Here is a 24,941-nt window from a genome sequence, read left to right on the forward strand (position 1 = left end):
GCCATAGTACCCTGTGTGCCGCCATACTGAGCCCGTGGACCCAAATACTGCACGCACCAATGCGTAGGACCGGTCTCCGTTAGCTAAAGCCAAGAGTTACATCCATAACGGTTGCTGCAGCCGGCAGTTCTGATCACATCATGTGCGGACCCTACCTTCGGCATATGAGACAGGAAAAGCTTCTAGTGAATGCACTAAACATTTCCATATGGCGCTAATCGACTGATGGATGAATAAAATGGTTTCTTTCCGCCACTGACTGTCCGCTCACAATGACCTCGGCTATCCAATCCGTCAATGGTGGCTTACAACATGAAAATTGTGTATTGCAGAAAGGCTGAGCAATGTCTACAATTTGCGTATACTGCCAAATTAAGGAATAACATTCTGATAGAATCAAAGTTCAGTTTCCTCGTCAACACTAGAAGGGTAAAATTATACTTGCAATAGTAAGGATTGCCCACAAGGTGGCAGCACAATCACACTTATGTTTCCAGTACCTCGGTGTTCTGGCGGAGATGTTCTAATGGATTCCAAGCGGACAAACACGATTCCTCTGGAGTTCTCCTGTCTTGAGAATTCGCATGGAGCTGATCTGAAAGCCACATTTGAGTTCTTAGGGAAGACTGAAGGGGGGCTCCAGCCTGGTACCCAAAATAACTGTGTTTCTGCACATATGAGTCACTAGCAGAAGGCTTACTTTCCGGTAAGGCACTATAGGTCATATCCAAGGTATGCCTCCTACTCTGTGGAGCAGAGTTAGTAAAGTCACTCCCGCTGCAGCTGTTGTATTTATATTTGAGGTCCATGTCCATAAAATCCTTCTTATCTGCATCCTTATCGTCCAGTTTAAGAGCTTCCATGCTGAAGTGCAGACATGCTGGCCTATAGGCGCGCGACTGCTGGGGCAGACAACTCTCCCGGCCCATGCGCTCAAGGCTATGGCGTGACCCGTTGTCCACCTGGCTATCCTGAACAAAAGCATCCGGTGTGCTCAATTTAGAAAGAGACGACCACTTCTTCATGGGCCTGGAGTCCTTCATGTCAAGCGGAGTGTCAGTATGGCCATAGGTCCTACCTGCCCCAGGCAAAGCATAGCCGCTGTCCCAACAGGAAGGGTCCAGCTTGTCCTCTCGGTGTCTGGGCACGGACGTCCTGGCTGTAGAGGGCATGACATGGGTAGTGGGAAGACACACCAGTGGGTTCACTGGCTTAAATGTGGATGTACCACTGGAAGTCGAATGATCTAAAGAGGAAAGAGAACAAAGAAATCAATTGGAGCAATAGCATACATTCATATATACACACACTGTATACATATGTATATAAACTCAATCAGCATAAAGTACATCAGTTAGACAAAAAAATTATGTAATATAGATCTCTATATCTCTATTACTGTATCAGTCAATGTGTCACATGGTTTATGCCTGTGGTACCCCACACAAAGCATCTGTACATGTTTGTCATGAACGCTGACCAGAAAGGGTGTCTGATCATTCAGCTCTAGTGATGAGCGCGCATGAGCGGATAAGGTGTTATCTGAGCATGCTCATGTGCTAATACAGTATCGGTGTGCTTGAATACCATGTTCTAGTCCCGGCGGCTGCATGTCTCGCACCCTGTTTGTTAGGCAATTCCTGCATGTTGTTCTGCTGTTGAACAGCCACAAGACATGCACCTGCGGGGACTCGGACATGGTATCAGAGCACTCTGAAGACACTCTGTTACGAGCATGCTCAGATAACACCTTATCCGTGCACACTCGCTCATCACTACTCCGCTCCTAAAATAAGCTGTCCTCAGCAGTGCCTTACAGGATTACCGGAGCCCTAAGCCACTAATCAGCCTGCTAATGGCTGTCTTACAATCACATACAGATGAAGAGGAACACAAATCTCATACTTAAATTTAGAGGCAATCCCGAACCAAGAGCAATGATCAGTAAGATTTATCCAGGAACCCAGAGAGTAAGGGTCTGCTGCACCGACTACAGAATAGTAGTCACTTGATGGTCTGGTTGGGAGGCGACCATGTGCAGAGGCTTCAGAGAGGTCCATTGATGCCCACCAGTCTACAGACCTGGGGGAAAATATAGACAATTCTGCGCAGGGTCAGTCATAGCTGGTAGAAGTGCAGTGTAGACCCCCGCCAGTCACCATAGCTGCAGGATCACTTACTGGGGTCCTTTGGTTAAGAAACCCAATTTTAAATACTGTATTAGGGCTTTTTGATTTAAATTCCTTGTCTGTCTAATGCTACGTTCACATTTGCGGTCAGCGCCGCAGCGTCGGGCGCCGCAGCGGCGCCGCATGCGTCATGCGCCCCTATATTTAACATGGGGGCGCATGGACATGCGTTGTGCTGCGTTTTGCGCCGCATGGCCGCAAGCGTTGGACGCAAGAAACGCTTCAAGTTGCATTTTTTTTGCGTCCAACTTTCGGCCAAAAAGGACACATGCGGCGCAAAACGCAGCGTTTTAGCGTGCGTTTTGCTGCGTTTTCGTTTGCGTTGTGCGCTGCGGCGCCGACGCTGCGGCGCACAACGCAAATGTGAACGTAGCCTAACACTGCCTTTTCCCAGGAACAGCGCCACACCAGTCAGATTGTGTTTATTGCTGCACTGAAGTGAATGAGGACAAGCGGCAGTAACAAATAATGCCTGGACACGAGTGGGAGTAATGGGGGGGGGGGGGGGGGGGGGGGGAGTCATGTTTCTTTCATCAAACTCTAAAAGAGGGTGTACTTCATTTAGGATCCACAGCCATTAGTCACAACTCACAAGCAGACTAGGTTATGGGAGAACCGATTGAGTCTAGGGGTTTTGTGTAATGCCTCATCTACCCTGTGGTGGCGCTGTAGAGAAGCTGAACTCTCGCTGTAAAATTCTTGGCTGATCACTACGATTTCCATTAGTGGGATAACATCTGGGGACCCCGACGATCACAATAAGAGATTCAGGCAAGCGCTCCTGTGTATGAGGCGGTCAGGAGAGATTCAGGCAAGCGCTCCCGTGTATGAGGCGGTCAGGAGAGATTCAGGCAAGCGCTCCTATGTATGGGGGTCCGGAGAGATTCAAGCAAGCGCTCCTGTGTATGGGGGTCCGGAGAGATTCAGGCAAGCGCTCCTGTGTATGAGGCTGTCAGGAGAGATTCAGGCAAGCGCTCCAGTGTATGGGGGTCAGGAGAGATTCAGGCAAGCGCTCCCGTGTATGAGGCGGTTAGGAGAGATTCAGGCAAGCGCTCCTGTGTATGAGGCGGTCAGGAGAGATTCAGGCAAGCGCTCCAGTGTATGGGGGTCAGGAGAGATTCAGGCAAGCGCTCCCGTGTATGAGGCGGTTAGGAGAGATTCAGGCAAGCGCTCCTGTGTATGGGGGTCAGGAGAGATTCAGGCAAGCGCTCCCGTGTATGAGGCGGTCAGGAGAGATTCAGGCAAGCGCTCCCGTGTATGAGTCGGTCAGGAGAGATTTAGGCAAGCGCTCCTATGTATGGGGGTCCGGAGAGATTCAGGCAAGCGCTCCTGTGTATGAGGCAGTCAGGAGAGATTCAGGCAAGCGCTCCTGTGTATGGGGGTCTGGAGAGATTCAGGCAAGCGCTCCTGTGTATGAGGCGGTCAGGAGAGATTCAGGCAAGCGCTCCAGTGTATGGGGGTCCGGAGAGATTCAGGCAAGCGCTCCTGTGTATGAGGCCATCAGGAGAGATTCAGGCAAGCGCTCCCGTGTATGGGGGTCAGAAGAGATTCAGGCAAGCGCTCCCATGTATGGGGAGGTCAGGAGAGATTCAGGCAAGCGCTCCCTTGTATGAGGCGGTCAGGAGAGATTCAGGCAAGCGCTCCCGTGTATGAGGCGGTCAGGAGAGATTCAGGCAAGCGCTCCCGTGTATGGGGAGGTCAGGAGAGATTCAGGCAAGCGCTCCCGTGTATGGGGAGGTCAGGAGAGATTCAGGCAAGCGCTCCCATGTATGGGGAGGTCAGGAGAGATTCAGGCAAGCGCTCCCTTGTATGAGGCGGTCAGGAGAGATTCAGGCAAGCGCTGCCGTGTATGAGGTGGTCAGGAGAGATTCAGGCAAGCGCTCCTATGTATGGGGGTCCGGAGAGATTCAGGCAAGCGCTCCAGTGTATGGGGGTCAGGAGAGTTTCAGGCAAGCGCTCCCATGTATGGGGAGGTCAGGAGAGATTCAGGCAAGCGCTCCCGTGTATGAGGCGGTCAGGAGAGATTCAGGCAAGCGCTCCCGTGTATGAGGCGGTCAGGAGAGATTCAGGCAAGCGCTCCCGTGTATGAGGCGGTTAGGAGAGATTCAGGCAAGCGCTCCCGTGTATGAGGAGGTCAGGAGAGATTCAGGCAAGCGCTCCCATGTATGGGGAGGTCAGGAGAGATTCAGGCAAGCGCTCCCGTGTATGAGGCGGTCAGGAGAGATTCAGGCAAGCGCTCCCGTGTATGGGGGTCAGGAGAGATTCAGGCAAGCGCTCCTGTGTATGGGGGTCAGGAGAGATTCAGGCAAGCGCTCCTGTGTATGGGGGTCAGGAGAGATTCAGGCAAGCGCTCCCGTGTATGAGGCGGTTAGGAGAGATTCAGGCAAGCGCTCCAGTGTATGGGGGTCAGGAGAGATTCAGGCAAGCGCTCCCGTGTATGAGGCGGTCAGGAGAGATTCAGGCAAGCGCTCCCGTGTATGAGTCGGTCAGGAGAGATTTAGGCAAGCGCTCCCGTGTATGAGGCGGTCAGGAGAGATTCAGGCAAGCGCTCCCGTGTATGAGTCGGTCAGGAGAGATTTAGGCAAGCGCTCCTATGTATGGGGGTCCGGAGAGATTCAGGCAAGCGCTCCTGTGTATGAGGCAGTCAGGAGAGATTCAGGCAAGCGCTCCTGTGTATGGGGGTCTGGAGAGATTCAGGCAAGCGCTCCTGTGTATGAGGCGGTCAGGAGAGATTCAGGCAAGCGCTCCAGTGTATGGGGGTCCGGAGATTCAGGCAAGCGCTCCTGTGTATGAGGCCATCAGGAGAGATTCAGGCAAGCGCTCCTGTGTATGGGGGTCAGAAGAGATTCAGGCAAGCGCTCCCATGTATGGGGAGGTCAGGAGAGATTCAGGCAAGCGCTCCCTTGTATGAGGCGGTCAGGAGAGATTCAGGCAAGCGCTCCCGTGTATGAGGCGGTCAGGAGAGATTCAGGCAAGCGCTCCCGTGTATGGGGAGGACAGGTGAGATTCAGGCAAGCGCTAATGTGTATGGGGGTCAGGAGAGATTCAGGCAAGCGCTCCTGTGTATGGGGGTCAGGAGAGATTCAGGCAAGCGCTCCTGTGTATGGGGGTCAGGAGAGATTCAGGCAAGCGCTCCCGTGTATGAGGCGGTCAGGAGAGATTCAGGCAAGCGCTCCTGTGTATGGGGGTCAGGAGAGATTCAGGCAAGCGCTCCTGTGTATGGGGGTCAGGAGAGATTCAGGCAAGCGCTCCTGTGTATGGGGGTCAGGAGAGATTCAGGCAAGCGCTCCTGTGCATGGGGGTCAGGAGAGATTCAGGCAAACGCTCCTGTGTATGGGGGTCAGGAGAGATTCAGGCAAGCGCTCCTGTGTATGGGGGTCAGGAGAGATTCAGGCAAGCGCTAATGTGTATGTCTCCAAAGCACTGCCAATTACCTACCCTAACATGTAAGTGGTGAACTGATGTGACACTAGTATCCGGCAATACTCGATAATAACGGGAATAACCATTTAACTCATTCTGTCCTGCACATCTCCCAGGCACAGGTTGAGACAGGAGCCATTACATAGGGAAGCTTGCAGAAAGCACAATCAGACATGTAATGTGGCGCTAACCTTCTGCATTTCATCTGTTTCCATTTTGCAGACATGTGAACAGATTGGCACGGGGTATCATTAGGACAGAAGATGGCACAGTACCTACACACAGTGCGGCTCAGTGAACAGATGGCTAGGATGGCACTGATTTCGTATTCATTCACCTCCCAGTATATAGGAGGGAAGGAGGCTGTGAGACGTCACATGTAGCCGTATGGCCACTGATCTGCTCTTGTAGCCCAGATCTTTGGAAACCTGACGCTGTGCATCTTCTGGTAACGGGAGTAACAGATCAATACTCAGCACGCAACAATCCAAGTAATACTATGCCCCCTACGGACTTAACACCTCCACCGCCAGTCTGCCCGACGCCATGTCATTCATGACCTCTGGGCAATACTGGAAGTCCTCGCCTTCCCCACGACCAAATCCCTGCACAGGCCGCGAATGTCTGGACTACTCCAATGTGTGAAATGAAGAGACACATAGAAATACTTGGCATTCTGCGATGTGCAGCACCAAGATACGAGCCATGTGCCAACAGCAGCAGCTTCCATGGCCGACACAGGTGGGCACAACAGCTGATATGCCGGGCCGGGCATCTTACCATACCATTAATCAAAAAAACACTTAGAATATGTGAAATACAACAAGGGGGTGAGCAGCAATGAGTGGGGGTCTGCAGAAATCCAAGCACATAGTCTGATAGTTCCAGCAAAGGGGATGGGATATGGAGCAACTTCATTCCCACTGTGCACACTGTGCTTGGAATCCACAGGGCAAGAGTCTTCAATGAAGATGGTCCCCAGAGAATTACATTAGATGTGGAAAATCCACAGGTAAAAAAACACATTTACGTTTTTAGTGTGTTTACGCTGCAGAAACGCATTAAAACGCATGTAATCTCCATGTGACTGTATCAATAAAGTGTTGCCAAATACCAGAAAGTATCAAAAACAAAGAAGTTTAATTATAACATGACAGCGTGATAAAAAATTATGCAAAGAAATGCACCCAAAACTGAATGAAAAATCCACAAGTATCGGAACTTACATGACAGGCGCAGAAGGGTCATTCCATATCAAGTGATCCAAATATGAATATTTTATTTTACCTGACGTCTTTAGATTTTTTTTATTTTTTGTTTTTATGAAGTACAACTTTAGTTAATTACAAATTAAAAGTTTTGAATTTTTTTCTTCATCAGTTAATTTTTTTCAGATTTTAAAAGTTTTGAAAAAGCACGAATTTTGGCCTGTTATGGCTTTACATTTTTTTATCATATCTTGGGCTAGAATTAAGATATAGAGGTGGGAGAGGCATCATTTTTCTCAGAACGGTACCGGCTTTCATTTGATATGTCACAAGACTATATGTCTTTATATTTTGTATTGGAGAAATCAAATTCAAAATTTTGATGTGTAATTGCGAAAAAAACTATGTTTTAAAATTGTGAAAACATGCATGTGTGTTACTTGTGTCCTTGTTTATATTTGTACAGGGATTCGACTTGGGACCTATCAAATTTGTATTTTTTTTTATATATTTTTTTTTAAATTTTGAATCATCTGGTTTTATGTTTATGTGAGTTTCTTCCTTTTTTCTTTTCAAATTACGACGTATTGAATTCAACATTTATATGAAACAATAAAGAAACACAAAAAACAAATACCGAAGTGCCAGAATAAATACATCATAACACAACTTGCTCAGCATTTTCAACCTGAATGCATTGAACAAGCCAAAAGAAAAAAGGTGATCATATAATTATATGTTAAAAACAAGATGAAAAAAACAATATTTTTACCACCTATTTATACATGTAACAATTTTTTTCTACTATATCACTAAACATGTCATTTATGAAGTGTTTAAGAAGAATAGTACAGTAGTTAAATCCTCGTTCTATAAAATATGAACTAATCAAACAATTAATAGTAGGTTTTTACACTGGCCTGTTATCATCAATGTGTCCCTTCTAGTGGGAGAAATGTCATCTTGTCCATAAGCGCTCTCTAGCAATGGCCGTTTCCTTCTGTGTCAGAGTATGTGCGGCTGTCATGGTGCTCGGCTCCACCTGAGTTATATCTGATTTTTGTAACTTTTACAATTTTACATCTGCTCTGCAGTCACTGTCCACCCCTGGTCATTCTCAGCCCTAACAAAGCTTCTCCTCTGTCCTCTCCTGCTTCTAAGCTGTAACATAATAAAATAATACCGGAATATCTAAAAATCATGGATTATTTGGTAAATATGGACCCCACACTACTACAGCACAGGCTGAACAGATCCGACTTCAAGATTTTTGAACTGACACTGTAATAGTTTTATTTTTTATAATATGATCCCATCACGATCCCAACATGTATTTTGGTACAGATGTGAACAGGAGCATAACAGGCACATGTGCGGTTTTTGAAATTTTGAAATTACACTTTTTTTTTTTTTTTCGGGAAATGCGTTTTAAAATTTTGCGTTTGCGTTCGAATGGGTAAAATATTATCAAAGATACTCTTGTGACATATCTGGTGAAAGCCTGTACAGTTCTGAGTAGAATGGTGTTTATTTGGTTTCTCTATCTTTTTCTAGCCTGAGTTATGAGGAGAAATGTAAAGGCAGGCAACACCGAAATTCGCACTTTTTCCAAACTTTGAAAATCAATTAAAAAAAAAAAAAAATTCTAGAATTTTTTCTTCTTCACATTTTGCATTCTCTGACACACTATTACCAAATAACAAAATCTCAAAAGAATTAAAAATATAGAGGTAAAAATCATTGGTTCACTTGACATGGAATGACCCAGAAATGGTGCAGGAAATATGCAAAAACTCCCCATAAGCTCATTGTGAGAATATAGCGTTATGGGTATGTGATCAATCCATGAAAAACATGGCAGAAGAGAAGAAAAAAAAAAAACACCTTTCTCCTATGATCACAATCTAAAATGGGTTTTCTCTATGAGTGCCAGGATGCCTTTGTTTCATTTGTGAACATTTTCCTTTGATATTCATGGTAAGTCGAATCTGAAATGATGGTGGCTCAGTGGTTAGCACTGCAGCCTTACAGAACTAGGATTCTGGTCTCAAATCCCACCAAGGACAACATCTGCAAGGAGTCTGTATGTTCTACCCGTGTTTGCGTGGGTTTCCTCCGGGTACTCCGATTTCCTCCCACACTCCAAAGACTTATTGAAAGGGAATTTAGATTGTGAGCCCCAATGGGGACAGGGATAATGTCATTAATGGCGCTACATAAGTGAGTAAAATAAATGAGATAAGGGTGACAGATGACGAGACCAACGTTGAAATCTGTATGTATGTAAGTGATGCCGGGGGTGCCAGTGTACAGGCAAGTCTTAGAGAACACAGCCCCCCCAGTCCTTGATTCAAGTGACTGCATAAGTTTATTTTATAGAATCATATAAACCAAATGAAGAAGATGGAGATAAAATAGATGCCCATTTGTAAAGGTACTCTGTATGTCACACAATGAGAGGTTTCGGCTTGTCCTGTGCCTTAAATGGAATCTGTCAGCAGTTTTTGCTATGTAATCTGAGGACAGCATGAGGATAGGGGATAAAACTCTGATTTCAATAAAGCTGTTTACTGACGAAGGTTTTATCACCAGGTGATTATCATTCTCTGTACTACTGCAGCTGGTCCAACTCCCCCACCTCCTGGGATGAGCAGCTCACTGTCTATAGACTATGTCGACAGAGAGACTGGTGTGGGCGTGGTTAGCTGTGGTGTGGGCGGGGTTAGCTTTCTCAGCTCTGCTGCATTACTAAATCTAAGAACTCTGATTGTGTCACAAATGCTGCACCCAGTAAACTAAGTGATACATTGTTGGATTCAGGGTCTCTGACTATATTATGCTTCTCTCAGATAACATAGCAGAAAGCTGCTGCCAGATTCCCTTTGACCTTATGGAGCGCCGATCGCACTGTGGGTCTCCAGATTAGAGATGTGCTGGTGCCATGGGAGCGTTACACTGTGAGGGTGGGCGGTTGTGCGTAGTGTGACTGTATAGGGGTCTGTATGGAGCGGTATATCGTCCTCCACTGAGGGAGCAAGAACTTGGATGCCACCTTAGAATGAAACAGGCGACATTGTGGCCAGGAAGCTTCTGTGTCTCCTCAGTGCCTAGTGCCAGGCTGGGTAACCTGACAGGAGGCAGGCACAGAAGAGTATACTGCCTGTATGAGGTACACAGTGCCACCCTTGTCAGCACGGTTCGCAGCAGTGCGAGGAGCACATATCAGGGAGACAATGAAGCCGTGTTCCACCCTCCTGACAGACCGGCGGCGTGTAACATGGCACAGCTGTGCAGCCATTTATAGAATAGCACAAAGCCTTGACTCTGACACGTCGCTGCCAATGCAGAGCAGCGGCTGACACACACAGGCACAGCCAAGAAATGCACAGAAAGGACCCTCTTCTAATGCAGCTGGCCACTAATTGGAACGGTGTTATTCTTTAACTTTAAATGCGTATCTAGGAGGCAAAAAAACCAATTATTCTTGCAATTGGGTTTCATTAAAAAATGTTGCCCAGTTGGCCTTCTTTAGCCTCTGTATTGTACTGCATACTGCCGGCTGCTGAATGAGTACACTGACTCCATCAGTGAGCAGCGGAAACCGCAATAAAAACCGCGATAAATCTGCAGTAAAAAAACGCAGCGGTTTTGCACTGCGGATTTATCAAAACTGCTGCGGAAAATTCGGCAATGGAATCCGCAGCGTGTGCACATGGCCTTAGGCTATGTTCCCATGTCCAGTAATGGCCCGTTAGAACATAGCTTTACGGGAAGGTTTGTAGAGCTTTTATCGGTCTTTTTGTGACTTTATCTAATTTAGGACCACACACCAATTAAGAGTGCAGGGAGACAAAAAGCCGGTAAAAGCAAAAAGCTACATGTGTGATGAAACCTAGCTGCACAAATGATTATGACCTCCAAATACATGTATTTAAGGGATATAAAGTCTCCAATAGGTGGACAACCCCTGTAAGGACATTTTCCACATCTTCTCGGCTTCCCAATATCTTATAGATGGCATCAAGGGCCATAGAGGGAAGATCGCTGTCACTCAGCAGTAAATGGCCATTTATTTTTCACTCTTGGAAGAAAACATGACAATCGCATGATATCATCCTGTCTTAAAAACTTGGCAGCCATGAAATACCCAACATGGCTACATGCCAGGATCAGTTCTGGGGTGAATGAATGTAATGAGTAAACCACACGTCGTCTGGAGTGCAGCCAGTCTGCGGCCACCATAAGCCCTAATTGCCATCTGCACGAGCACGCCCCAATCACAAGGGGCCTGGTGTATAGAAACTGGTGCAATCTTTGCTGCCCATAACAACCAATCACAGTGATGCTTGCATTTCTCTACAGCAGCACAATAAATGAGACTTGTGCTGTGATTGGCTGCTATGGACACTAGTGATAGTTGTGCTGCTAGCTTTGATAAGTTTGGCCCATGTTCCTAATGTATAACGATGGCTAAAGTGATCTGGTGAAATAGCCAGGTCATCAAATTTTGCATACATTAACAATTTGTTCAACAACAAAAAAAAAAAGCACATCTATTAAAACTCTTTTTCGAGTCGTATTTAACACTTTTACTCCCCTCCGTTACCGTTCCAGCAGTGTTGACACTGGCTCTCCCAGGGTTTGCATGACATTATGTCACGTGATCCCTGCTACCTTCAGACATATCTCGGGAGAACAGCAGAGAACAAAGGCCTTCGCTTGTTTGGGAAGAGACCATTAATGTAATATGTAAAACGCGTTAACAGCTGCAAATCGTTTCATCGGCTGAGCGTGTTCCCGTCACTGGTTTATATGAAATATTAACCAAGCCAAGCTGAACTCGCACACATTCATGCCAAGCTGAGTGTAAAATCAGATTGTCCTTATAGAGCATCTCCCAAAGAAAAATATCCACCAACTAAGGACAAAATTAGCATCTATATACAAGAACAAAGACACTAAGGTAACGGAACAAAAACCGTCTAAGGCTGGGGTCATATAGTGTTTTCCACTACGTTCAGGTTCCCCGTCAGGCCTTCCGCCCGAGCACTCCCCTCCCGCAAAATAGGATTCAGGTGTATGGGCCAAAGGGGCTACTGACTGTAAGTAGTCTACTTCATCTTGATGAGCACCTCGAATTGGCGTATACGGCCGGAAATTAGGTACGATGGAGCACACGGTGACTGTCTGTATAATTGTCCTTATTCAAATACCAGATGTTGCATGGGAACTTAAGACTGATAGCCTCTATGGCAACTAAAAAGGAGGCCAAAAGTATACACTGGAAAAAGCTCTTCCCATGCCATAACTCATCGCTAGGGTGCTGCAGAAATAATTTTAAAAAATCTATAAGTCGGTCCTGCCCCCTACGCCATACCTTCACTCATCACTGTGTCCCCCATCGGTCTTATGACAAACAATGCCATGTTACTGCTGCACCCATTGTCAGAAGACTAGCAGTGGACACAGGGCTAAAAGCAGAGCTGGATCAGGAGGTGGATATATAGACTTTTTTTTTATGAAGTAACACCGGGTAATTAAAAGGAATAGGTCAGTGGGATCAACCCCTCTAAGCCGTCTATATGGGCATGTATGTCACAGGCAGGTGCATAAACCGATACCTGTGATCCAATATCTTGTACCAAAGAAATCCACATCTTTCTTATGAGCTGTTAAAAAGTATGGCTGGGACAGGCCTGAGAATCTGCCTCCAGAGGTTACTGTAGATGAAAGGAGGCATTACCAGTGTGAGACATGTAGCGACTGACAGTCTGCTCTCATAATGACACTCTGCAGTGAGATCAAAGCTAACACTGTAATAAGACAAAGCTCCCTTCTGCTGTACCAACACATACGATATGTGCTGCAGTTATCTCTCAGTGCTTCAGCTTCCAGTGTGGATTAGAGGGGCAGAGCGGACATCACTACAAATTAGGGTTTGTAATGAGACCAGGTTCACCTCTGCTGCGCTACATTGGTTATAATCAGGCACAGATCTCTAGCAGAGCTGCCGAGCACTAGAAAATGTCAAGCGCTGAGGTAAATGTTTGTAATAAGACAAAGCTCCCTTCTGCTGTACCAACACATACGATATGTGCTGCAGTTATCTCAGTGCTTCAGCTTCCAGTACGGATTAGAGGGGCAGAGCGGACATCACTACAAATGTGGGTTTGTAATGAGACCAGGTTCACCTCTGCTGCGCTACATTGGTTATAATCAGGCACAGATCTCTAGCAGAGCTGCCGAGCACTAGAAGAGGTCAAGTGCTGAGGTAAATGTTTGTAATAAGACAAAGTTCACTTCTGTGAGGGCTCGCTCACACAGGTGTATAACATGGCCGAGTGCTACTAGAGGTTTTATCGGATAGCCCCAATATACATACACAGGGGAATTAGAAAGAAACTAGAAAAGATATTTTTACAGAAATGCAACGTGAGCGCTCCCTGGTACGTGTTCTCTTCAGGGATTTCACGTCAGGCTACCATTAATTAGGGAATAGAACAAAGTGAGGCCGTAAATAATAAATGAACCCGCCAGAAAGATTACTGTTTTATTCAATATTCATGGCAATATTACTTCCAACAAACGACATATTTCAATCTCTTTGTAGGCCTTCCAAAAGAAATATTAATGTGTCCCAACTTAGTCGGCCCACAGTGTGTATGAGGAGGCAACAACTGAGAAATGTGACAGCAGTAGAGAATCAGGATTAATTAGATCACTATGATGGAGGTCTGCAGCACTAATGCGTGGCATATGGCGTGGAGCACAAAACACAAACTGGAAAATAAGACATATTCCTGTATTTCACGGCAAAGGGATCTATACAAACAACCAGGTCAGCAAATGAGACTTGATTGCTAGGAGAAATGGTTTTAAAAGGTGCACTGCCATCCAAATTATATTGCAATCATCATATTATACAGCACTGTGTACTTACAAATGCTTATTTTACTTTTCTACCCAGCTAATTCTTTTCTTTTCCATTAGGTCCATGACATCACATGATTAAAAACTGACTGAATCCTTCAAAGCTCTATGTAGAAACAGGAGGTCAATTTTCCCTGTATGAGTCATAAGTCACTCCCAAAGAGATGAGGCAGCAGCTGGGACAGGAGTTGATAAGGGGGATGAGAAATGCAGGGACAAGAGACTTCCTGTTTCTACATAGAGTAAAGAGAAGAATTATCTGGGTAGAAAAGCAAAATGAGCAATTGTAAGTACACAGTGCTATATCATATAATGGAGTGGAAGGAGTGCTATTTTAAGCTCCCTTAAAATCATTGTTCTCAGCAGCTCAAGGTCCTGTGTAAATAGGATGCGAGCTGCTGAGAACAATGACTTTGTACATAGGCTATAAACAACTTCTGATCAGCAAACACGTAGCCAATCGGCAGTTTAATTGCGTAGTCTAAATGCATCATAAGCCTATGTTCATGCAAGTGGTTACAAACTGACTACTACTCTGGTTTCCTGCAGAAAAGTGGTCAGGCCACCAGGCAAGGAGCTCAAACACAGTCCACACGTGCTCCTGGCTATCAGGGTATGCTGGGAGCTGTAGTGACATTACTGGAGTCGGAGTGCTGAAGGGCATATGTCAAAAGTGTGCAATAAACGCAGGTGCCACCTACAGTACAGAGAATGCCAAGAGTGTGCAAAGCAGTCATCAAAGCAAAAGGTGGCTACTTTGAAGAACCTAGAATATAAGACATATTTTCAGTTGTTTCACACTTTTTTGTTAAGTATATAATTCCACGTGAGTTAATTCATAGTTTTGATGCCTTCAGTGTGAATGTACAATTTTCATAGTCATGAAAATACAGAAAAATCTTTAAATGAGACGGTGTGTCCAAACTTTTTGTCTGTACTGTACATGACCTGCGCCAATATACAGAATGGGCATCCCTGATCTTCGTCTCTTGGCCACAGTGTATGGAAAGCCTGGATCTCTCTCTCTCTGTGTTCAAAAGACACCATAGCAAACCATCCATTCAATGCCGCATCGTACGGGTCCAGGGACACAGACGTTTTGACCTATGCAGTGCAAATTCATATTGCAGCACCATACACCTCTATTGGCTCAGATATTAGTGCCAAGGCCTTAGGCCAGACTCCATGACTAAATCCTATTTATTTTATACCCCATTCACACGCACAGATCGTTGTCTACACATGAGAAAAACCAAAATCCAGAAGGCAGAACAGCCCTGTCCTTGAAGATTGTGCACAGAGTAGCCACAGAGAGGCCTGATGAATGAGGCTAGCCCATAAGGATCAGACAACACATCTTTGCCTCTTATTTCTGTCATCTTATAAACACATTTCGGATTTACCATAGGCAAGTGAGCCTATCCTTAAAGCAAATATTGTGATCATAACCATGGCCCTGACACCTCTGTGTGTGCCTGAAAAAGACGACAGTTTAGATATTAAATCATTGTAACGAAGATTACATGAGGAAAAAAGCAGAAAGACCTAATGGAAGAGGAGTGCAATCAGAAAACACTATATTACAGCAGCACTTAGCCGGGGGTCCGCAGCACAGAGATGACTCCGCTGACCCCAGATTAGACACAACAATCATCCTGCAGCTCCCGGAAGACCAGCAAAGACGATTATCCCTCTCCAGCCCCAATCTGGGAGCAGGGTCCTATTCATAGGAAAATCTCATGAATGTGTGAAGAATGTAATTACGCTAATGGCAGGGTCCACACCTGATGCCGACAAAGGCACACGTACAAAGGCCAGCAGATGGGACATGGCTTACAGGCCACGAGCGCCGATCATCCTACCTCTGACCACCGATCCTGGTGCTCGTGTATCGGAGTCACTGCCTGAGCAGTGGACGGGATGCACAGGATATGTGTATCAGAGACAACTAGCCGTGGCCCACTCGGGGGGAATCTTAGGGATAGGGCTTATTAGGCAGCCTGCTAATGCGCTGAGCTCAGTTATATATGCGATTCAGAAAACCCTGATAAAAGACACTGATTTGGCTTCTTTCCCCCACATTCCTGTCTGGTAGATTGTTAGTAGTGATGCGCTTGGATAAGGTGTTATCTGAGCATGCTCTGGTGCTACTTGCTCATCACTAATTGTTAGGCAAGTTGATGCAATTTCTTAATATTTTCAGAACATCCCTGTGAAAGATTTCTGAAAAACAACCCTGTATGGCTTCACTATAACACATCTAGTTATCCGTTAAAAAAAACGTTAAAATGATGGCAAGTTCATTAATCCAGAGGAGTTGAACCATCCTGTTCATTTATTGTATTGACATTCTGTGGCAGACAGTTTTAATTTTTCACTATTTTCTATTTATTCCACGAGAAAAATCGGTTTCTGATTTGTATGGAGTGAATCCAGCAATATCTTTTTTACTTCAGTTCTGCCATTACATTTTTTTTTAACATGGGAAAAGGTAAAGCAAGCTAGACTTAATTAAATGAGAAACGTAAACCTTGATGTATCCGTTATCCTTCTCACTTGTAGACCCCCAATCACTTGCAAAAACAGCGCAAAAGAGTGTGGGGGCTATGTGAATGTGCATGGATAGACAAGACGCAATGCTTTCAGCCATATTCGTTGATGTACCAAGATAACATACACATGCCCCCCTTAGTAATGAATCATTTCCAGCCATACAAAAGGCACCAGCATTAGCAATTCAAATGGAAGCACATAAGGGCTCAGGTATAAATACAACGGCAGACAGAAGGGGGACATTTGCCCTAGCAGCCAATCAGATCACTCCCTTGCTATCTAACCTAAATCACAAAATAAAAGCAGACATTGGCAGGTGGACAACTGTTTAAAGGGAGTCAGTCAGCGGGTTTGTGCTATGTAATTTGAGTGCAGCGGTGTATTACTTATAGGCTGCGTGCTGTTTCACTGCAATTAAGAATGGTTTATCAGCAGGAAATTATCACTGCCCAGACTGGTGCCTGCATAAGCATAACGGCTGTTCTGAGAAAATTATATAGAAGCTTCTAAAGATTTAATACAGAAGAAACTGAGGCTGCCACCAAGTAACATCAAAGAAGCAAAGGCTGCCACCACTACATAACAGAGAGGAAGCCATGGCTGCCACCACTACGTAACGCCGAGGCTGCCACCACTATGTAACACCGAAGCTGCCACCACTATGTAACACCGAAGCTGCCACCACTATGTAACACCGAAGCGGCCACCACTACGTAACAGCGAGGAAGCCAAGGCTGCCACCACTACGTAACAGCGAGGAAGCCAAGGCTGCCACCACTACGTAACAGCGAGGAAGCCAAGGCTGCCACCACTACGTAACAGCGAGGAAGCCAAGGCTGCCACCACTACGTAACAGCGAGGAAGCCAAGGCTGCCACCACTACGTAACAGCGAGGAAGCCAAGGCTGCCACCACTACGTAACAGAGAGGAAGCCAAGGCTGCCACCACTACGTAACAGCGAGTAAGCCAAGGCTGCCACCACTACGTAACAGTGAGGAAGCCAAGGCTGCCACCACTACGTAACAGAGAGGAAGCCAAGGCTGCCACCACTATGTAACACCAGAGAAGCCTAGACTGCCACCACTATGTAACACCGAAGAAGCCGAGGCTGCCATCACTATGTAACACCGAAGAAGCCGAGGCTGCCACCACTATGTAACACCGAAGAAGCCGAGGTTGCCACCACTATGTAACACCGAAGAAGCCGAGGTTGCCACCACTATAACACCGAAGAAGCCGAGGCTGCCACCACTATGTAACACCGAAGAAGCCGAGGCTGCCACCACTATGTAACACCGAAGAAGCCGAGGTTGCCACCACTATAACACCGAAGAAGCCGAGGTTGCCACCACTATAACACCGAAGAAGCCGAGGCTGCCACCACTATGTAACACCGAAGAAGCCGAGGCTGCCACCACTATGTAACACCGAAGAAGCCGAGGCTGCCACCACTATGTAACACCGAAGAAGCCGAGGTTGCCACCACTATGTAACACCGAAGAAGCCGAGGCAGCCACCACTATGTAACACCGATTACACTATAAACTGTCACATTCCTAGATTACATTCAGGAATATAATGCAAGACGGTACAGTTCGGACTAACACAAATCACATCCAATATCTCAGATTAGAAAAGGTTTTCAATAACAAACTTTGAGTAACTGGTCTCACAAGAACCACAAGTGTAAGCAGCATTCTGTCAGCTATCAGGTTTCTTTCCAAATAACCTCTGGGTAAAGCAGTGACATTCAGAAGAGATCTGACCAATGTGTCCTCTTTAAATTGTATTTGTGTTGCAGTGAATAAAATGAAGCTGATCCATCTGGCACAGCTACCTCTCTGCGTCACATAAGCCTGCCAAGTCTCTAGAGAGGGTCCCTCCTACCGCGGGATAGACATGAACTACTTACTCTGCCGTTTTCCCTCTGCATTGCCGCTCCCTTCCATGCTGCTTTAGAAATGTCAGAATGCTAGACTACGGATCACATCAGAACCCTATATCATCCCATTAGGAACAAAAGATGGCTGCTCATAATGTGGCAGCATGGAAAAGTGATGGCGCTCCAATTACTTATATACAATAGGACCGGATAGTCATCTATAGGGAGACAAAGTCCCGGGGCGATAAAAGGAAAGTGGTGTCCGTTCTCATAACATCACATGGAAGAAAAAGTCCCAGAAGTCAGGAAAAAGCGTCTGGAGTCATTTTAGGTTTGTCTCATTTACTTAGTTTGAGTTCATTTTATAATTTCTTGTTTTGTCCCAATCCGTCATCCGCCATGGAGTCACAGGAAAGTTTCTGTGGTCAGGTATGACATCTACACAGTATGGTGCGTGCACCAGCATAACAGGAGGGAGAGATTGGTGTTTTTTGGTAAAAAGAACAGTATTTTTAATTGACCATTTGCTTAATGTGTAAAGTGGACCATGAATTAGAGAAGCAGAGCTTGCAGGAAGGCCTTTCTTGATTGATCGCCTGACGAACGAGCAAAACGCTCAGTTATAGGACAATTGGATCATTTATGCCGTCTAAAAACAAAACTATTTTTTACAAGGGGTGCTGCGCAGCCATTATACTGCATGGGGACACAAGTCGTATTACAATTGCTCCACACTAGTGATGAGTGAATGTGATCGGAGAAGGTGTTATTGGAGCACACTCGGATGCTAACCGAGTGACTTTGGCGTGCCTGAATAAAATGCTCCAGTCCCCGCGGCTACATGTCTCACGGCCGTTCAACAGCCCGTTTGTTAGGCAAAACCCGTTTGTTAGGCAATCACTGCATGTGTTCCGCTGTCAAACAGCCACGAGATATGCAGCTGCGGGGACTCAAAAATTGTATTCGAGCACACCAAAGACATTCTGTTGACATATGAATAGAGTTGAGCGAATATCTTCGAGTCTTCGCTTACTAAATAAGCTACAGTGGGAACCCGGATACATAGAGCGCGCCAGCAGATCAGCACCGCAGCTGCATGTGTCGCAGCTGCGTCACTGTCACAGCACATGCATGGAGAGCCTGTGTTTTGGGACCCGAAGAAATTCGCTCAACTCTACATATAAGAATGATCGGATTACACCTTGTGTGAGCACGTTCCCTCATCACTACTCCAGTCCTATTATTGTTAGTGTTTACACACAGGTAATGAAGCGAGTACTAAATGGCTCGAATAAACAATTTGCACTCATTTAACAACCTAGAATCGGCCGGTGTAAATGCGCCATTAGAACGTTGTGTCTTCTGCAATTATCAGCAATCTCTAAGTAGTGTGAAAGCGCTTATCCCGGACATTGATAGTGACGGCCATACTTAGGCTGCAGCTCTCAAGCTCGCCCACACACTCATTTGCTGGCTTGGACCTGAGCGACAGTAATCAGCCACTACCAAAAATACGGATCTGTGTATGGTACCAGACCACCACCAGTGTGATATCCATGTTCTGCGCCAACAATAGGCCATTAATATCAAAGACCCGGAAAAAACCCTAAATAGTTTTCATTTGCCCCATAAATACAGGATCAGGTATTATAGATGTCCCATGTATAGGACAAGAGAGGATCGATATGGCCGGATTTCTCCATCTCCTCTGTTTTATTAATATTTAAGAGAAAGTTATATAACTAAGGAGCACAAAGAACTAGAAATCAAACAAATATTTGTATTACAATGACTGAGGCAAAAAATGCTTATTTCCAGTTATTAACCTTTAACCCCCAGGAAGGTCAATAAGCAGATTTCTGGCCGCCCTCCCAGCACAGCACATGTAACATCCATTATTCTCCACCGATCGTCTGGGCGTTAGGATGGGCATTTCTGGAATTCCAAGGAAGAGAAATGAATGGAATGTAATGTATTTCGGTTATTTGTTTCCCAGGCCCCAGCTAATGTCAGCAATCTTCATACAAAGGCTGGAAACCCCAATCTTCCCTAAAATAACCCTGCTCGTAGACTAGGTGGAAGATCCGTGAACAAGTCTGAACTTTGGAAAAAAATGCCATTTCTACATGAAGTCCTTTGTGGAAATTCCTGTGGTTTCCTGGCATATTGCTTCATTACACAACCTGTAAGGGGGATATGGAGTCATTAGACCTTACTCATCATAGACTAAAAAAGGAAAAGGCAAAAATCACAAAGAAATAGGAAACCTCAAGTTATAGGTGTTGTTCACCACATGCCAGGCAGCACCAGTGCAAATGCTCCAACAGGACTTACAAACCACCAGTATATGACCGCTGCAGTCAATCAGCTTACCTCTTAGCCACAATGCCGGTAGTATAGCTAGATAGCTAGTCTGTGCTGGATAAGCAGGGAAAAGGAGAGGCCCTGCTTCATGATAACATGCCGAGAGACTAGTTACTAGGCTTCACGGTATGTCATGACCTGATTTTCAGGTTCCTGCACAATTTATAGACACTCACTGGAAGTCCCAGTAACGGGACACCTTGTGATCAGGGCATAGGCCAAAGAATATGACCCTTTTAAACTTGCCAAAATATAAATAGGGTTTAACAAGTTAATATACAGACAATGTGCCTTCACATAGCCAACCTCACCAATACCACAAAGGCCACAAAAAATGCCACATAACTTCATGCAGCAGTGCCACCATAGGCAGTCAATATTTTCTTACAGAAGTACTTCTAGTCTAGGACGGCTTCCATACAGAACCTCAGTTGAGCTACAGAAACTGTGGTTTATTACATTTTCATCTTAAACTTCAAATTAAGTTTGAACTTCAGCATGATGATACTCCTTGAGAGCAATGTGGTGTATAGCGCAGTAGGGTGAAGAATTATCACCTTACTTAGAGCGGTACGACTTGTTATTAGTGCATGATTCATAAGGAGAGCGGCCTCCTACACTGCCTGTCTACATCATGTGTAGGAGGACACTGAATACAAGATGTCAGTGACAAAAGCCACTACTCTAATGTTCCGTTACATACCTATCACTGGAAGACAGCTATCAGATACATACAAAAGGGCCATAAGGGGTTTTCTCAAGTTGGCTCTTGACCAGCACACAACCCTACAGTCTCCTCACCTCCTGGGTTCTGGTGAGGTGGGCTCTCCTTCTAGAGTGACAGCTCTGGTGAGTAGTAGAGCTGTATTAGTAGAACTATAACGTTCAGCACAAGTTCTGCTGCAACAGAGTCAACTATCGTTGGTTTGTTTTGGAGACGACACTGCCATCACTCAAAGGGCATTTGAACAAGCACATAGCTCCAGACAGGATAGCGAGAGAGGAGACCTGCTCTGGAAGCTGCTGGCCTGGTGATTTATAACTGCATCTCTTCAGAAGATGAGAGGGACAGGATGGAAGCGGAAGGAGGCTAGCAGATAAGTGTTGTATAGAAGCCAATGGGCTGGAGGAGAGCTAACTCTAACTGGCATAGTAAGGGCTAACCTTTCTCCTGGAATGTAACTAATGTTCACTCTCGAACTGGCTCTGGAAGCCAAGATCCATGTAAACCAGCTGTACACTATGAAAGATAACAGCTGTCATTACAGGAAAATGACAGCAAAATATTAAAAAGCAAGTCAATTGCAAACCTGCTTATTTTTATGCTAACAAATTAAATCAATTTAAAAACTTGAATGTGAAGTGGTTTCTGTGCCTTTCTAGCTTTTTTATTTGTAAAATGCATTGTCGGGTGAAAACAAGTTATCATTTATCCACAAGATATTTTAATGAGGTTGTCCACTACTAGGACCCATTCTTAAACTAAATGTTAGGCCCCAATAAATTAATAAAAGTCTATACTCCCTTCCAGTGCTGACGTTGTTTACGTGGTGTTGCAACTTGCTCTCCCCGGGACTGTGATGCGGTGTTGTGACATGTGACGCTGGCGGCCAATCAGTGCTGGCGTCATTGTCTCCACCTTTGGACAAAAGGAACATGAAGAAGTCCAGACTGCAGCTCATCCAGGACTTCGGCTTCATGTTCAGATGGTATGAAGGCGGAGACAGTGACGCCTTATCTAATTGGACGGCGGGCATCACCTATCATTCCGCTGCATCACAGCCCCGAGACCGGAAGTGACGATTCCGCTAAAACGGACCTGGCACTGGCGGGGTATAGGCTTTATTTTGTTATTGCGGCCGAATATTTAGTTTAACAAGGGGTTGCCCTAGTAGTGGACACCCCCCTTTAATGTTTAGTAGTGATCCGAGCACTGGGACACTCACCGACTGGCAGAACAAGGAACTTTTATCCTTGTAAGAATAGAGCAACAGTGCACATGGTTGACCACCACTCATCATTGCCTATGGGGCTGTCAAGTGCTGCACTTGATTTTTTATAGCAGCCCCATAGAGAATTAATGGAGAGATTCGGCATCCGACCTGACCCTCTATTTATTAACTGGAATAAAAGTGCCCCATCATAGAGAAAAATTCCTTGTTCTGCTGATCGCTGCAGCTCCCAGCGGTTGTATGACCGCAAATCAGCAAGTTATCGTCTATACAGCAGTTTTATATATATATATATATATATATATATATATATATATATATATATATATATATATATATATATATATATATACACACACACACACACATATACATATGTGGAAAAAAAACAAAACACCGAGACATGCTTTCATTACAAGCTGCATGATCCACATTAAAAGTTAAATCTGGCTACAACCCCTCTACACACATACACTGATGATGTTAAAAAAATCCAATGTGAATGATTACGATCCCAACTGCACACACACAAAAAAAAAAAGAAAAGATATACATGTTGAACTAAAGGCAAATAATCCAGTATTCCTTCACATTTCATCTTCTTTACACCAATGGTTTCGATATCCCAATGTAGAAAGGGCAGGAGAGTAATAGAAATTCAGAACGTCTCATCTGTCATTATGTGGAAGGACTTACGTAAAGCGTCAGTAATGGTACATGTCCAGCTCATTACAGTGCCAAGTACGAGGCGCGGGGGCATCAGAAGGGTCCTGCATCTTAAACCAGAGCACTGGTAACGTGGCACAGAACAATGCAGATTTCCTGCCTCACTAGAAGAACAGGAAGCCTCAGTTTTCAGACTGCCTGCAGCCGCTCGGGTGCTGTCAGCGTGTGCACAAAATACCACAAATGTTCATCTGAATGTAGCGGTAGAGAAGTAACTGTGCAGGCAGCGAACCATGAAAACCAGGTGACACCGCATTACATGTGGAGCTGCCGCCAGTAACCGTTACCTTCCCAGAGAGGATAGGCAGACGTCACTATGAAAACTATGACCTGTCGGCAATTGTTCTGTCCAAACCATGTTTTACATGTCTCCAGAGCAGCAAATTGGACAAACCCCAACTTTTTAACAATGTGCAGCCTCAGGATTGGCCTGGGGAATGTTTCATAGGGGTCAGGGCCATCACATATATGTTGTCCCACGGCTGAGAAGGTAGTCATCTGAGGCTTTGTATGAAACCACAGGGGCTCTTAGTTTTTTAGCAGTTCAACCACCAGATTCTGCCCGCCACCTCCTGCACCATATCAGCTCCCTCTAACAGAGGAAACGCATAGGTACTGGTTACAAATAGTGATGAGCGAGTATACTCGTTGCTCGGGTTTTCCTGAGCACGCTCGGGTGATCTCCGAGTATTTGTAACTGCTCGGAGATTTAGTTTTCATCGCGGCAGCTGAATGATTTACAGCTACTAGCCAGGCTGATTACATGTGGGGGTTGCCTGGTGGCTAGGTAATCCCCACATGTAATCAAGCTGGCTAAGAGATGTAAATCATTCAGCTGCGGCGATGAAAACTAAATCTCAGAGCACTAAAAAATACTCGGAGGTCACCCGAGCGTGCTCAGGAAAACCCGAGCAACGAGTACACTCGCTCATCACTAGTTACAAATCATCAGCATCTTTACAGCCACCCACAAGGTATTAAATGCCACGGAGGTGGTGACTTAGGAGGACATACTGCGTCATAAAGGGAGATCCAACACCTGGATACCTCTAGTTGAGTTTTACATGGGAAATAAAAGATACAGGATTATACCATAGAAGAAAAAAAAAAAAAAAAATTGTAAAAATAATTTTATATAGGACTTTTCTTTAATGAAAAATGAGCATCTCCTCCAACTGCTCTACCGCTCCTGGAACAGCTTTACGTTTTATTTCTTCTGTAACCCTCCATTATGTCACCTAGTAAGAATAGTATAAATTCGCCCCTCAATCATCTGGACGTACATCACAGAACCTCTCTATATGCACTTCCATGCATTGATTGACCAGCAATAGAGGAGAATCAGCAAATGCCCACAGACAAGTTGTGTGGTGTACGCCCAGCTGTTTGCACCTTTACTACGGAGCAGGATAACTTTGAAATCGTGGTACACAGAACAAAAAGACAAACTGCTCAAGAACCAGATCAGAAGATCAGCAACAATTGCAGGGATTACTCAGGCTCCAGAACCAGAGGATCAGCAACAATTGGATGGATTACTCAGGCCAGTAAAATGTCCTACTTAGTATCATGTGCAAACAGTGAGAAATCACATTTCGAATGTACTTTTTGTTTCTATCTGCCACCATTCTCCAGTTTCTGCTTTCCTCTTATTTTACTACTTGAAGCCAAGGAACTGTCCTCCACTGCAGTGTAGCAGTTGTATGAAAAAAAC

General features: G+C 45.3%; 1 protein-coding gene across 3 annotated transcripts in view; it reads right to left on the minus strand.

Annotated features, from left to right (window-relative positions):
- Positions 1-24,941, minus strand: part of CEP85L (centrosomal protein 85L) — a 119,486-nt gene that overhangs the window by 76,619 nt on the left and 17,926 nt on the right. For all 3 annotated transcript variants that reach the window (XM_077289535.1, XM_077289534.1, XM_077289533.1), the window contains exon 3: positions 501-1,246. In XM_077289535.1, coding sequence (XP_077145650.1) covers positions 501-1,246 — 746 coding nt within the window. The remainder of the gene's footprint in view (positions 1-500; positions 1,247-24,941) is intronic.

The sequence above is a fragment of the Ranitomeya variabilis genome, chromosome 2 (genome assembly GCF_051348905.1).
Source record: "Ranitomeya variabilis isolate aRanVar5 chromosome 2, aRanVar5.hap1, whole genome shotgun sequence".
Classification (NCBI taxonomy): Eukaryota; Metazoa; Chordata; class Amphibia; order Anura; family Dendrobatidae; genus Ranitomeya; species Ranitomeya variabilis.